Raw genomic sequence first — 16,853 nt, forward strand, 5'->3', positions numbered from 1 at the left:
TGGCCAAAAGACGACTTTCAGTCATCATCTTCCACAAATATCGTTCCGAAAATGTCCTCCATGCGATTTCAAAATGGCGACCACGTTGTAATGTATGCATGATACAGGCGTGCTTGGGCAAGATTATGAATATGCATTGCAGTTTATGACGTTTGTCGGTCGCGCGGCACGGCTGGCCATACAAACACGAGGTCATGAACTAAATAATGCATATTCATAATCTTGCCCAAGCATATCAGATATCAGACGGACGACCATCGAGGAAATTTTCATTCGTACTTAATTGCGGGCAGCGAATAAACAAAAATTTAAACGGATTAACGTTGTAAGACCCCGTATACACCACTTTGGGTATCAGTCTTCCTTTGGGTAAATTAAGTAATCGAGAGACTTCTCTGTTGAAGCGCAATTTGAAATTTACGTCGGTTACCACCACCGTCACCTTTTTAGATTCTCTAAATATTCGAAAACTTACCCCGGGTATAGAATTTAAAATGAAATCGAACCAATCGACGTCGTACCACCCCGGTGGGATGGTGACTGAACCGGTGACTCCAGCTGGTAACGGCGGTAAATGACCATATTGATTGATTGCGTATACCAATCAATCTCCGTGGCGCTGGAAATATTAAAATATCCGGGGTTAAACATCACCCTTTTTACGCGTACAGATTTTTGACTGTTTAAATTATCTAAGAAGTCTTCTAATTTAAACGTCTGCTCATTTTGAAACAAGTGAAACGAATGCATTTATTTTAAAGTCTGAAACTAAAATAATGAGTGAGTTTAAGTCGTTAAAAAAGCAGATACAAGGTATAGCTTATCAGATAAAGAAACAAGTAAATCAAAATGTAGCCAAGGCAACCGAGCTAAAGCATCAAGCTGCATCCCAAGCAAAGTTTTTAAACAGCACTAATCCCAGTGAACTGGAGGTCATAGTTAATAATACCAACGGGTTTTTAAGCTTGTTTCCCGACTTAACCTCGGACTATAAATTGCCTCACGTTGAGACGGATGAGGATGTAGATCGTTGGAAATCACAGCCCATGTCGTTTTATCAAAATCAGTTAAATTTTGCGATCTACTGCGCTACTACGGGCTGCGGTGTTGGATTCGATCTTTTAAACGCGAGCAACCGTTACGTTTGGGCCATCTTTAACTTTCATTTATATTTTACGGTTAGAAAGATCCTATACGACTTTGCCGCTCCTTTACCGGGAGATGACGCATTTAACGCTCTAGACAACAGTTATAATCACAGAGCATTTACCGATACCTGTTTGTTGTTTGGCATAGATCAAAACAAGTCTTTTAAACAGACGAGAGACACAAAATCTAAAGGTTTAGGTACCTCGTACATCTTTAATAAGGGCAAGTTTGTGGCAGTTGGCGAATACGATTTCCTAAAATCCAAAGGGATTTTCCATTCTAGTAAGAAAATACTCACCTCTGTTTACCTACATTTGCATATCAGCGCGCATGCGCACAAACATTCGCTGAAAAGAATAGCGCCCAAGCCACACCCTCATTGTCCACTGCATGCCCCACGCCCACAAAGGACCCTGTAACGTAATAGCTTGTCCTATTTTTTTTTTTTTTTTTTTTTTTTTTTTAAGGGAGGGATGGTAAACAGAGGTGAGTATTTTCTTACTAGAATGGAAAATCCCTTTGGATTTTACGAATTCCATTACAGAAAATACCTCACCTCTGTTTACCTACATTTGCAGAGTAGCACCGAAAGTTCCAAGGGGGGGGGGGGGAAAGGGACATGCAGTGGTACTTGAAAGTCTAAACTAGGCCTACATGCAATTCTAAATAACAAGCAAAGGTTGTCTAGACATACCCGGGAGCTGCCTATCTATTTCAAAGGAGCTGTGCGGGCTGAGCGGGCTGCTGATCGTGCAGTTTCTTGGAGGACTTTCTTGCCCATGTGTCCCTCCGCTTGCAGGACATCCTTCAGGTAGCATGATGTGAAAGTCGAAGGATTTTTCCAGCAGGCCGCTTTCATAATCTCTGAAAGAGGAACTCCAAGCAGATGGGCCCATGAAGTCGACATGCTGCGTGTCTCGTGGGCTCCTGATTTCGATCCTCGATGGTCGGAATGGCATTGTATGGCCACCGAAATCCATCGAGCGATCGTGGTCACAGAGGCTTTGTGATGAGGCTGGATGGTCGTAATAAACAGTTGCTTGATGTCTCCTCTGAGGGGCTTGGTGCGAGCAATGTAGTACTTGAGCGCTCGCACGGGGCACCACCATTTATCCTCTGCTACTGAAGAGAACGATGTCAAACTTGGTACAAATATGTCGGGTGGTGAGAAACCCATAGATTGATTCTTGGTGAGAAAACCTACCCTTGGAATTAGTCGTACACCGCCAGGTTCCCATCGAATATGGCCCGGTTCCACTGACAGAGCATGGAGTTCGCTTCTGCGGCGAGCTGTAGCTGCAGCCAGTAAAAATATGGTTTTAACTGTAAGATGGTGAAGGGACGAACTACCTGCTGGTTCAAACGGAGGTTTGGAGAGAGATAACAGGACGGTGCCCAGATCCCATGAAGGTATCAGCTTCCTGGTAGGAGGCCGATCATTAAACATACCACGTATCATGTGAGAAATTGATGTATTGGATGAAGTTGTTGTGCCATCATGGAAACCCTGATGAAGGACACCAATAGCTGATCTGTAGCCCTTAATAGTTGAAATTTGAAGGCCTGAATTAAAAAGGTGAAGAAAGAAATCCCCAATCGAGGTTACAGATGCAGAACGGGGATTGACAGCTCTCTCCTCACACCATTTGGTGAAGTGGAGAAGTCTACTATCATAAGTTCTTCTGGTGGATCTCCATCTGCTCTTGGTTGCCAAGGACGTAGCTTCCTCCGAAAGTCCCGCTGATCGGAAGGAGACTTTGAGAGCATCCAGGCACAAAGATGGAGAGTGGATGGATCCGGATGCAGAATGTGAGACCCGGGTTGTGACAGGAGGTCTGGCCGGTTGGGAAGTATGAGGGGCGAGTGAACCAGGAGATCCAGAAGGCGAGGAAACCATGGCTGTCTTGGCCAAAATGGAGCTATGAGGACTACTCTGGATAGCTCCGTCTCTATCTTTGTCAGGACCCGTTGAATGAGAGAGATCGGGGGGAAGGCATGAGCATGCATTCCTGACCAGTCGAAGCTGAGGGCATCTACCTTCCACGCCAGAGGATGAGTGTGACGGGTGCAAAAGGTTAGAAGCTGGTTGTTCAGGTGAGATGCGAATAGGTCCACATGTGGAGTTCCGAGTACGTTGAAGATGTGTTTGACTACAGGAGGGCGGAGAGACCATTCTGTCGGAGAGACGCGACCCCTGGAAAGGGCGTCGGCGAGGATATTCTTCTTCCCGGCCAGATGGGTGGCTTGAAGAGATATTTGACGAGGAATGCACCAGCTGAGTAGCTCCCAAGTGGCTAGGCAGAGAGACGGGGAGTGAGTTCCCCCTGACGGTTGATGTAAGACACTACTGTGGAGTTGTCTGACTTGACTAGAACTAATTTGTTGAGGACTTCGGACTCTAGGGAACGTAAAGCCTTGTCCACTGCCAGGAGTTCTAGTTGATTGATGTGAAGTAGACTCTCTTCCATCGACCATGTGCCGGCCCGTGAAAGATAGTCCATGTGAGCTCCCCAACCCAGAGTTGAAGCATCTGTTGTGAGGATTGCTGCTGGAGAGGGGCGAGGGAACACGACTCCACATAGGAGATTGTTCGGAGCTAGCCACCACCGGAGCTTGTCGATAATTAACGGAGTAACTGGAACCATCTTCGATAGAGGATCTTTGCGAGGGCGAAAGTGGTACAGGAGATGAAGCTGTAAGGGACGCATGTGCATCCTGCACCAGGGAACCAAGTCGACAAGACTTGCCATGAGGCCCAGAAGGCGGAGCCAAGCTTTGGCTGGGAGGATTGGAGATGACCTGAAAATTCCGATGCAATCCCAGAGTGTCTGACATCTTTCCCCCGATGGCATCGCTCTGCCTGTTGTCATGTCTAGAACTGCTCCAAGATAGGTCGGTTGTTGAGTTGGAATCAGAGACGACTTCTCGACATTGATGATGAAGCCGAGATTGAGGGTAAGTTGAACAGTCTGTCGGAGGGCATCTACTGTGTCCTGGAAGGTCGGACCTACTATGAGCCAATCGTCCAGATACAGGAATATGTGGATCTGCTTTTGACGCAAGAAAGCTGCTACTGCTTTGGCTATTCTCGTAAAGACCCGAGGGGCTGTGGAGAGGCCGAATGGTAGGCAACGAAATTGGTACCCGGAACCCTGGTATAGAAACTGGAGAAACTTCTGATGATCTGCGTGGATAGGTACATGAAGGTAGGCATCCTTCAGATCGATGGAAGTAGCCCACCAATTCCTTTTCAGGGACTGGAGGACCGTGGAAAGAGTCTCCATGCGGAAGTGTTTGGGTTTGATGTAACTGTTGAGAGGTCGTAGGTTGATGATGGGTCGCCAATCGCCCGACTTCTTCGGTGCCAGGAAAAAGGTTGAGGTGACGCCAAGAGTGGACCCCGTTGGAAGCAGAATGATGGCGTTCTTGTCTATCAGAGAGATTATTTCCTTCTCCAACGCCGCCCGGCGTGCAGACTCTGAGGGAACAGGAGTTGGTCATCTTGGAGGTTGTAGAGGAGGGTTGCTGGTGAATTCCAGACGGTACCCTGTCGAGATCGTTTGAAGAACCCAAGTATCTGAGGTTATGTGAGACCATCTCTGACTGAACTCCCCAAGACGACCACCTACTGGACCCGAAGCTGGAGGGATGAAAACTGTGTTGTTGTCATAGGCCCTTGTTACCTCGCGACCCCCGGGACTTGAAGGGACGCGAATATCTGGGGGGCTGTCTCCTGGTGTAGCTGGAAGAAGACGAAGAAGCCTGATGCCCCTGAAATTTGGACTGGTTGGAGCCCTTGTCGGTAGAAAACGGGCGTTGATTCTTCTTGCTGGGCTGACTGGGGGCAAATGTAGAGGGGCGTTTGGTTGAACGCCGACGAAAATCGAACTTGTCTTCAGCTTTAAGGCGTTTGGCTTCATGTAACATAGTCTCATCGAACTTGTTGTCAAAAAGATCACGCCCAGCCAGGGGAAGGCCTAGCATGTGATCCTTTGCACCAAGTGAAGGGAGAGACAACTTGTCTACAACAAGGGAACGTCGCAGCAACGAAGTCGAAGCGAAACCTAAACTAAATTCCTTGAGGCAAAAACCTAGGCAATCATCCAAAAAATGGAACATTTCGGATATCTTGTATGGCTCACACAAGGAAGGATCTCCATAACATCGAGCAAGGGTATCCGATAACAGGATGGAGAAAGAGGCCACTTTGGCCCCTTGACGCATATGGCTATCCAAGTAGGCAAATCTTTTGTTAAGTGTATTCGTCTTAGCATCAAAAAACTTTTGAGATAGCGGATTCTCACGTCTCAGCAAGTCTTTGGCCTCAGAAGACAAGGAAGGGGTAGAGAAAAATCTATCAGTGTCCGCTTTATTGGTGTTGAACATGCCTGCAAACCTGCTCTGGCCACGAGAGAGAGTTTGTTTGCTATGCACCTGACTAAGGGACTCATTCATAGTGTCAGCACACAATCTATCAATAGGAAAAGTGGGCTGCGAAGGCCTAAATTTACGTGTACCAGAATCTCTGCGAAATGAAGGAAAAGTAGATTCGTCTGGGGAAGGGGGTGGAAACTGAAGGATCTTACCCACTTCCGTCATCGTAAGATTAGCCTGTTGGGCATTGGAGAGACTATCTTCATCCACTGTCCGGCCCGAGGAAAAAGAAGACCTTGAAGGAGATCTAGAACGTGAGTGTCGGCTTCGATGACCAGAATCCGACCGTGAGTAATCACGATCATGACGAGAAGAACGATGTCGGCGCCGATGTCGATCGTCGGAGTCCGAGCGGGACCGCGCACGAGACCGGGAACGGCGCCATGAATCGCGGCGTTCTCTCCCCGCCCGGCTGGTGTGTTCACCGAAGCGTTGCGGAGAACGGAGTCTTTGTTCTGTGAAAGGTACGCCATGATCTCGCGGAGAATGTGAAGAATTACCCTGATAAGGTGGGTAATAGTGTGAAAATCCCATCGGAAAAGTCTGGGGATAAACCCGCGGGTCGTAGGATGGTGCACTGAGTGGATACGGAGTGCGAGTATTGTGGTCGAATTGCCACGTGTGAGGCTCCGAATGATGAGGAAAATCTCGCCGAGATTCGCTTGTAAAACTAGGTTGTGAATACGAACCCGTAGTATGGCTGAATGAAGATGATGGTGGTGGTGGTGCCCCAAGCCTCTGTGACCTGGCGGGGCTGGTCGGATTACCGAGGGACCGCTGGGTTTCGAACGCCAAGCCCCGCCGTCCCGCCTGCACATGCGAGTCGACCTGTTGTTCCGAAGCCATGTGCTCCTGTAGGCTGCCGTAAGAATGCGGGATTTGTCGGGGAGTGGCCGTAACTCTCGTCGGAGAAGTATTGGTCCCCGGAGAAATTCCAACTGTCGAACCCGGGAGATTGGACCCGGTCGTAGCAGAGGAATTATCACGCTTGGATTGACTAGTAGAGGGTGACTTTCCGGTAGAACGGCTTGAGATAGTTTTCTTCTTGGTTTTGGCGGAGTCCGCCATTTTGTAATCACAGCGAGAACAGCCAAAAAATGTACGTCTTTACACTACGCGTCGCTGAAAAACTAGGACGAGCTATTACGTTACAGGTAGACCGTGGGCCAGAAATCGTAGCGTGCAGAATCGTTCGGAGTTTTTGGTGGCAACTTTTTTTCTTTCCTAATGGACTCCTTTTGTGACACTGATTAATATTTTTGATGTTGCCGGCAGAAAACCCTGCAAACTAATGTGAAAATCAAGGTAGAAAATTGCCACTTTCCCGTCGCGTCGGCGATGTTTTTTTGAACGCCGATTGAGGGCGGTATGTTGCAACCTCGAATCAGCGCTTCATAACCGATTTAGAAAATTGCGTTAATTTTCCCGGGGATGAGGATGTCAGGAGGAACATGGCGGCGCCCGTCGGCAGGACGTGCGTTTGCAACGTTGGCGAAGAAAGCGGTTAAATTTCACCATTTTCAGAGACGTGCTGGAAGACGTTTGTAACTTGTTGTCAGCAATGGCAAGAATTGGATGGAAAGGAGAGGGAAGTTGCCCAAAAAAGCAAAGATATAGCGAAAAACGAACGACCAAAGGCCGAGTACGGCTACCACCGTCATGACCGTACCGGCATTGCTAGTACCACTGCCAGATGTAAGTTTCCAATTCCAAACATGTCGAATGTTAATTGTTATCATCGTAGTTGGGGGGGGGGGGCTATTTATACTATTTTAATACGTAACTGAAGTCATTTTTTAAAGCAAATAAATAGGTTGTGTTTGCTATTAGTAGGGCCTACATTGAAAATAAAATAGGATTGGACAAACATGACAATCTGACAATGATTGAGTATTTTGGGGGTAAGATAACCATATTTGGCCATCACTTGTCACCCTTTACAGTCAGAACATATGAAACTGGTCTTAAAATTTGGAATTGTGTTCTCAGTAAATACTTCAATATTTTCCCTGCTAAGTTTTAAGACTGATTTTACTTTCTGATGGCTGTTAGGTCACTGAAGGGAAAAATTAGTGATGGCCAGATCTGGGAATCTTTCACTTATTTGTTTCACACCGGCTATCGTTACAGCAGCTGTAACGTAATTGTCAACCTCTGTTGTTAGTCTTTATAGCATTGTCTGGTTCTTGTAATACTCAATGTTGGGATCCATGGCTGTAAGAGCCAGACTATAGACAGGTTGGTTTTCGGACATTCTGTATTTTTCTTTGAAGAGCCACGGACATGAGGGATATCGATTACGAAGGGAAAATAATTAATTCTACTTCTACAAGAAGTATGATTTGATTACAAACATACTTTTAACTGAAACTTTCGGATCTCTATTATTTAAATCCAATCAGCCATTTCATTGCCAAATATTTCATCTGTCTCGTTCTCATTTCAACAGATTCTGCAATGTATCAAAAATAAAGCGAGCAAAACTGAGGATGGAAAAGAGCTCAACTAGTGAAGGAGGTGATGGCACAGGAGATGTGGTAATCCCCCGCAAGAGAAGACGCACAGGAGAGAAAGAGCAAAGGACCAGGCATGCTCTACCAGTGGAGTGCATCATATGCAAGAAGAGCAAATGGATCCAGCCGCCATATGGACCGCGGAAAAAAGAGCCACTCACAAAGTGTGAATATGAAAAAGGTACAGTCATAATTACATGTACATGTATATAAAGTGTGACACCACCATAATGTCATATAAATGGAAAGACATTTCCACATAATTGTTGAAACCACTTTGAACCAGATTTTGTTTTCACTATATTTTTCAGGTGGACAACTTCTCAAGGCTGCTTAACTACTCAATGATGAATCCATCCTTCTTGATATTTAAGGTCAAGACATGGTGGCAATCGAAGTCCGGTATCACAGATCATGCCACAAGAATTACATCAAGGTAAGACATTTAAGCTATCACCAATGTTGTGTTACTCCCCCCCCCAAAAAAAAAAAAATCAATGCAGAACCTTCTTTATCATAAAAAGTGGCTAGACGTTTGGATTATTTTCTGTTGATTTAGAGCATGGCAGCTAGTCAATGTGCAAGGTGATAATATTTTCCTATTTTATGGAATATTATTAAGAGTGTGACTAAAGTCAGATCACAGTAATAGTGCCCTTAATTGTAGGATATAGTGCCTTTAATTGTAGAAAATACTAGGATACTTAAAAAAATAATAAATAAATGGGCATGCCATCACATTATATTCATGTAAACTAGATAACTTAATATGCATGCAACTATCCTCCGAAACATTTCTTGTAAATGCAAGAAGGGACATTGCAAGTCACGAATTTGTTCTTGTGTGGCAGGCGACTTGCCGTGTACAGACTTGTGTCGTTGCAGTGATTGTGAGAACACCACTACTGAAGACATCGAATGCCTGTCCAGCGATGACGAAGAAAGTGACATTGAAGACGATGAATAGACACAGGGACTTATCGTAGTACGGAAAAGTTTACATACCAGTATTCATCATCAGCCATATTTATGTGTTTGCTCATTCTACATGTACTTGTAAATATGCATAGCTTTTTTTTTGGCATGGTGTAGACAGCAGAAACGTGATTTGCCATCATGTCTTTCAGGAAGAATATTTCTTTGGTTTGTTTTTTACAGCAAATTTCCAGTTTCCAACAGTATATTTTTAGGCTTATGACAATTCCTCATCTACAAATAGTTCTTCCAGCTCCACCTTCTGTTGACCCAAGTTGATGCTTGAGACGAGCGCAACGAGCGCAACAGCTCCACACTTAAGTGAAAAACTCAATATATGTAATGCCTTGACAATCCATTATTGCATAATTGCATACTTTATTACAATAATTATGACATATATGTATTTGGAATTATGGAAGTTCCAGGTCTAGACAGTTAATTTTTGTGTTAATGGCAAATTCAGGGATACCTTGAAGAATTTTTTTTAAGAAGAACATATTAAGTATGGCCAAAGATTTATTTGTTGCTTATTTATTAATTAATTACCACAAAATAAAACCTTTCCAATTAGGTCATTGTTGGAACCAAATACTCTATTTTAGGTAAATGACATAATTTGGTAATCTGCAAATAAGTCTTTGAACTTCATATGTTATGGAAAACTCGGTGATATCTTGAAACAAAAAAAAATTGGGTGGTACAAAGTGTTGACTGTGGTCAACTTAGCGTTACTTGTTGATAGTTTGAGAATTAATTACCATTTATTGCTTGCATCAAGGACTTTATTTTAGGTAAATGAAATAAGTCAGTCTTCTCCAAATAGTTTTTCCTTCCATAAACATTTAAGATTAAAACTTAGTGCTGTTATAATCCAATTTGTTGCAAAATTGCACAATTAATTACCATAATTATGTAATTATGTTAAATTTGGAGACAGCTCATTTTGGATTAATGACATAAATGTACATGTAATTCAATACTTTCAGCCTCACATGCAAAATTTCAGTGATACCTTGAACAAACTATTTATTGGCATAAAAAACACTGAATATGGCCAAAGCGTTATTTTGTGCATAATTTCATATTTAATGATCACAACAATAAAACCATTAATATGATATTTTTCCTTGGCATCAATATAACAACTGTTTTAGGTTAGTTATATAATGCAGTCGTATACAATTACAGAAAAGGTCAGTCATGCCTTATATGGAAAAGTCAGTTACATGTATGCCTTCTGTGCCAATTGCAATAAAACATATATGAGCATATGAACATTGTTTTTGCATATTAATTAAAGTACATGTAATTAAGAAACCACCTTGTATATGAACCTACAAGTCTATAAAGTTAATAATCATTAATTATTCTAAGTGGGTGACGATCTGCATTTGAATCGGAGTAGCCGTTTCTGAGAACTTTAAGGGGATGGATACCGCCATCGGTCGCTAGGGGCCCCTAATAGATTTTTTGGGGGGGATCAAACTTTGGACGGGGATTGTGACTAAACGTGCCACTTAACAGCTCGGCAACAGGAAGAATTGAATTCAGCACCCTCGAATTGACAAAGAACAAGCATTTTTTTCTTGCCACCAAAAATTTTTAACGGACTTCATTTTCTAGGCGAGATAGGATTTCTGGCCCACGGTCTAAGGGTCCTTTGTGGGCGTGGGGCATGCAGTGGACAATGAGGGTGTGGCTTGGGCGCTATTCTTTTCAGCGAATGTTTGTGCGCATGCGCGCTGATATGCAAATGTAGGTAAACAGAGGTGAGGTATTTTCTGTAATGGAATAAGCATTACCCGACAACCCCAACGTTATTTACGGCGGCTACCACGGTCTAGATAGTCCTAAAAAGAGTGGAAGCAGTTACGTTCCTTAGACGGTTATTTACATCGAACAAAATGAATCGGTACAAAAGGCTTGGTTAGATTTTATACCCGACACGAGTTTGTTTACCCCAGCGGGAATCATAAAGATCAACGAATCGATCAGATCTTACGTGTACGCTTTACTAGGTGCGCAGGCTCAAACAAAAACGAGCGTATTATCACCAGGCACCGGATTAGACGCTCAGAGACAATTTAACGTCATCGTTGAAGATATCATCAATGCAGTAGACGACATGGAAACGAGTATCAATCAATTTCAAGACTCTTTGCAGTGTCCATCTATGTATTTTGGTTTACCCATAGGAAATACAATCTTTGATGGATGTGCATCTATACCCTTACAATCGGCGATATGTCTGTCTAATTTTGTTTGACTGGTAAAATGACATAGATATCTTCGACAAAAATATTTTACACATTTATGTTTCGTAACGCTGTACATCAACCTCGTAAAATATTTTATCCAACAATAGTGATGCTTGTCACCTTTAGAAATCAAAAGCAGATCAATCTATCGTGACCCGTAGTTTTGAGACACGTATAATGTATATATCTCACCCTCATAACCGTATACGTTTATCGATAAATTATTTTGTCTTTCTATCTTGGGTATCTGATCAACCGGTGTCGGAAAGTCAACGCCTTTAAATTTGAGTCCGTCGTCTTTGATGTAAATCAACGGTCTGCTTTCGTTGATTTTATATTTAGGATTATTTCTTATTTGACTTTTTACTTTGTCCGTGTATAACCCCAAGGCAGCTCTCAAACACCATCTCAAACACTCGTTATCTTGGTTTTGTACGTTGATTATCGCCTGTTTAATTTTAAGATGTTCGGGTAGGTTTATGTAAGAACTACCTCTCGCAGGATTATATCTGTTGATGTTGATGTATAACGTTTTTGTTGATGTATAACGTTTATATCTGTTGATGTTGATTGTATCGACTACCCAACCCGATTCCTTGATTCGTATACCTTTCATCCTTTTTAAATAGCTCATCGATCTCTTCTTTTAAAACCTTTTTTATTTGACTTTGATTTAAAACGGCTTTCGGCTTGCTATAATGAATAGCTTCGATCGTTTTGATGATATCGTTCGGTTTGATTTTTCGATACCTTATTTTAGTACAATCTCTACTTTTAAACATCTGAGCTCTCTCAATTCAGACTTGATTTTATTGACTATTTGTTCCTTGTGCGAATCAAAAAACTTGATTAAATCGTGGTTATAAAGTCTAGGGTTTAATTCCCAGTTTCTGTAGTAATTTTTAAACCTTATCGTTTCTCTAAAAGCTGACTCTGCAAAGTCTTCGGGTTGTCTGTATGTTTTAATCGCCGAGATTAGATCTTTTTTCAAAAATCGTCCTTTATAACCCGTCGGTACGTATTCTAGATTTTGTTCGTCTACAATCTGTTTGAGCTCATGTAGTGTCTTTTTCGTCAAGTTTTTAAATTGACTTTCATACTTTTTTATCCCTTCGATGTAGACTTTACGAGTAAGAGAAACATTTTCATTGTGCGGTATATTATATCGCTGGACGTAATCACGCAGAGTGGCTTTGTTCCATTTAGAATATTCTTTGACGGTCGGTCTGAACATATTACTCTCCATTTAATATAGAAAATATAATATATTTTTTTCTAATTTTTTTCCGGAGGACAGATCAATTATTTTGTAATCGACAAGAGCTTAATTGTAGTGGAAATTCCCCTTTTTTTTATCCCGAGTTTCAAGGTTATATTGTTTATCCCGAGTTTCAAGGTCACATTGTGTACACCAAGTTTCAAGGTCATGTTGTTTACACCAATTTTTTGTGTCGTGCCTCAACACGTTTCAAGGTCACGTTGTTTACGCCAAATTTCAAGGACACATGTTGGTGACACACATCATTTTAGCAACGACAGATTTATTTTTTAACACCAGAGCGACAGGCCCTGACTTGGCACACATTTTTCCATTTTGCTCCCGAACCTGACGTCAGATTTCTAAAAAATTTGACGTGGGGGATTCCCCTATATTTTCCCCCAACTATTTTTAGAACGAGAGCGACGTGTCCAGGCTTGCCACAAACTTTTTTTCCATTTTGCTCCCGTACCCCCACCAGTGTTTCCCCTGGGTTGGTGGAAGGTGTGAGGTGGTAAAATAAATTTGGTCAAAAACAGACCCCGCGAGCGCGAAGCGCGAAGCCCTTGCGGCGTGGGTTCAGGGCCCGCTTAAGGGCCCCGAAAAATTTTGCATTCTAGACGCTCTGTGTTGCAATGTGAGGTATTTAAGGTCACTTTCTTCTTACTTTTTGGGGCAGTATATGTGAATGAAATATTGATATAAATTATTGAATTTTTTTTCAAAAAATCCTACATAGGCCCCTATTTATTTGTGAAAATGTAGGCCTACCACCACCCTGACCACCAGGGAGTCAAGCACTTTTTGGATTTTTTTTTACAACCCTGGAAAATTTGGTATAATTGGAAAGAGAATCACACGACAAAATCAATAACGTTTCAATTAGTTTCATATGAGCTTGCATTCTAGAGATATAATAGTGAAAATAAAAAAAATTCAATGAAATTGAAAACATTCTGAAATTTGTAGTGTCAAAATATTATTATTTTAACACCTCTAATTTAATTTTTCGAATCTATCATAAGAATCCTTATAAAATAAACATTCATAAATACCTGACAGTTTATCCATTCCTATTGGTCGAGAGCCCGTCACGTGGCTGGTCTTAAACGGATGATAAAGACATGGCTAGCTGGTCTTAAACACTTTTCCAGTGTCACAATAAAATGTGGACTCCTAAAAATCCAGTGCCTCTTACCGTTTCATTGGTTGAACGTTCACAATCCTCACGTAGGCATGCGCAACACTACCAGTGAGTCCGAATTTTATAGTTCGGACTCACAAAATGCAACGCCCCAGGTGCGTTCTGCGCGACATCGCGCAGAACATGATACGCGCGCGTCAATCTCCATAAAAGGGTTGTTTACATCTTACTCGCCAGCTGAACACTCCATTATTTTGCTAGAGGGATGTTTCAAAAAACTGGAGTGAACTTGTTGTTCAAAATCGGGATTTTTTGAACGAATTACTTTATTTTTTTTTACCGAAAAGGTATTTATGAATGGGAATAAATATGTGCTTGGTCGATATTAATCACTCTGTTTAAGACTGCTTAGAGTCTGGGTGCTGATAATACCCTCGCCTCCGGCTCGGGTAATTATCAGCACCCAGACTCTAAGCAGTCTTAAACAGAGTGATTAAAAGCTATCAAGCACACATTTATTCCCTTAATATTTTGAATTTTGAATCAGCTTTTTATCACTCGTTACGGAAAAGTTATGATTTTTCCCCCCCGTAACACTAACACCGCGCCGCACGATTGTACGACATATCTGACTCTGGGCCCACACCGCAATGCGACCACACAGCCCGCCGTAACACACGGGTAAAATACAGCTCCATTCACGGTACACACAACGCGGCAACACGGAACATGCACGTGTACGCGTAATCACACATTGCGGCATGCTGATAACATCGGCTGCCAGAACGGGCCGGCATTATTTTTTGACAAAAAAAAACAACTTTCGTGTTCTCCTGAAAGTCCAAGCTTCCGAATAAACCCCATTTCATGGACTTCTTATGCATGTATTTTGAGGATTTTTTATTGGAAAACCGTTACATTGCACCGTTTTGTAGCCTTCGGAAAACGAAAAAATTGCACTCACCAATCGCTTGGCAGGCTGAGCAGGGTACCAGGTCATACATAATGTACGCACGCATGCTGTGCAACCAACGATCGTCGCACCACTTGCCCAATTGCACATGAGGAGCTCACTGCGAATCAGCCGGAACGTGCGCAGCATTCTGGGACTATCTGCCTTGTTAAGCACAGAGGATCTGTGCGTTCATTTTAGGATTGCGCAATGTATCCATAAATGGGATCATTGTCACTTCGTCACTCAGTCGAAAATCTCGAGTCGACATGCACCCAGACTCGACCAGTAATATACACACGGACGTTGAAAAGGCTCCATACTAGCTAGAGAATTGGACGTACATCGGCTTCGTTTACGGTACGAATGACGATCTCAAAGAACACTAACATTAGTCCGGAGAATTCGAAGGTGAAATACAAAGACACACACATAAAATGCACAGGATTTGATTATAATATTTTTTTATTCCTTTTTCGTACTCGTGAGGCAGCAACATTGGCCAAAAAAGGCCGAGGCGGCCTCCAAAAGTCCCGAGGCGGGCCGCCTCACAAAAGAATGGGCAGGGGAAACACTGACCCCCACCTTCCCTACTACTACTGATCGGTGATTGAGGGCACCATTCACTTTACACGGTGTGCCGTTTTATTTTCGCTAACGCGCGGTGCTTATTTTGATCCCGTAAAATTTGTTATGATTTCGCGCTGCAAATATCGTCGTTCGACTTCATTTTACATTTGCAGCTGAAGAATGGGAACCAGACAATGGAACTTTCATGGACAGAGCACAATTAAATATTTTATGTTAAAATATAAACGGTACCTTTTAGCAGACACGGTGAGGGAAAATTTTGCAAGTTTTGAAAAATGTTAATAAGGGAATAAATGTGTGCTCCGGATGTTTTTATCACTCTGTTTAAGACCACTTAGAGTCTGGGTGCTGATAATTACCCGAGCCAGAGGCAAGGGTAATTATCAGCAGCCAGACTCTAAGTGGTCATATATTTATTCCCATTCATAAATACTTTTTCGGTAAAAAAAAAATCATATAATTCGTTCAAAACATCCCGATTTTGTTAACAAATTCACTGCTTTTTGAAACATCCCTCTTGCAAAATAATGGAGTGTTCAGCTGGCGAGTAAGATGTAAACAACCCTTTTATGGAGATTGACGCGCGCGTATCATGTTCTCCGCGATGTCGCGCAGAACGCACCTGGCGCGTTGCGTTTTGAATTTAGAACTTGAAATTCTGACTCCCTGGTAGTGTTGCGCATGCCTACGTGAGGATTGTGAACGTTCAACCAATGAAACGATAAGAGACACTGGAGTTTTAGGAGTCCACATTTTATTGTGACACTGGAAAAGTGTTTAAGACCAGCTAGCCATGTCTTTATCATCCGTTTAAGACCGGCCACGTGACGGGCTCTCAGCCAAAAGGAATGCGTAAACTGTCTTAGGTATTTATGAATATTTATTAAAATCGTTAAAAGTCCCGAAAGACACAACATTTTTTAATCGTCCCTTTTATACAACTCGGTAGAAAATCCTTGATGACTGGTGAACTGGATAAAAATCGCCACTTGAAGGAGTTTTGACAATGCAAAAAGAGAAATTTCCCATGCCGCGATAATTAATAGGGATGCCGCGATAATTAATAGGGATGCCACGATAATAGGGAGTCCGACTATATAAGGTTAAACGTAACAAAAATCTAGTCAAAATTTTGGGTGGTATTACGTAGAGAATTCTCATCCTGGACGTCAGTCGTAAATGCAATGAAGACTTCGTCCAACCTGGGCTAGGAACACCACCATGATCAATATAGGTACCGTAATTTCCTGCGGATAAGACGCGTCTTATCTGACTTTCTAGACCACAAATACATCGCTGCGCCTTATCTACAGGTGCGCCTTATCTGGTGTCGCTTGAGTTCAAAGTGACGGTCTTTGTGTGAAGAATTCTTTCAATGCCGCAATCAATAATTCTCCAGACATTGTGACCGTATTTTAATTCCAACAATGCCGCGATGTGTTGATCCCCCATGATCGTGCTTTCATTCCAACAATGCCGCAATGCTTTGATCCCCCTTAGTGATCGTGCTTTCGTTCCAACAATGCCGTCATACAAACGTTTTTCTTTGTGGCCGTTTTTTCATTCCGAAAATGCT

General features: G+C 42.6%; 1 protein-coding gene and 1 long non-coding RNA gene across 2 annotated transcripts; one reads left to right on the forward strand and one right to left on the reverse strand.

The window, feature by feature from the left end:
• Nucleotides 1–1,858: 1,858 nt before the first annotated feature.
• Nucleotides 1,859–3,322, reverse strand: LOC119734238. Its single transcript, XM_038207616.1, has one exon. It carries the CDS (start codon nt 3,320–3,322, stop codon nt 1,859–1,861), a length of 1,464 nt encoding a protein of 487 aa, XP_038063544.1.
• A 4,299-nt stretch (nt 3,323–7,621) lies between these two features.
• On the forward strand, nt 7,622–9,363 carry LOC119738422. The gene is made up of 3 exons (XR_005272450.1): nt 7,622–8,277; nt 8,408–8,532; nt 8,948–9,363. It is a non-coding gene; the product is annotated as an uncharacterized LOC119738422 (long non-coding RNA).
• The last annotated feature ends 7,490 nt before the right edge of the window (nt 9,364–16,853 follow it).

Source organism: Patiria miniata, unplaced genomic scaffold, assembly GCF_015706575.1.
Source record: "Patiria miniata isolate m_02_andy unplaced genomic scaffold, ASM1570657v1 HiC_scaffold_10, whole genome shotgun sequence".
NCBI classification, from domain to species: domain Eukaryota; kingdom Metazoa; phylum Echinodermata; class Asteroidea; order Valvatida; family Asterinidae; genus Patiria; species Patiria miniata.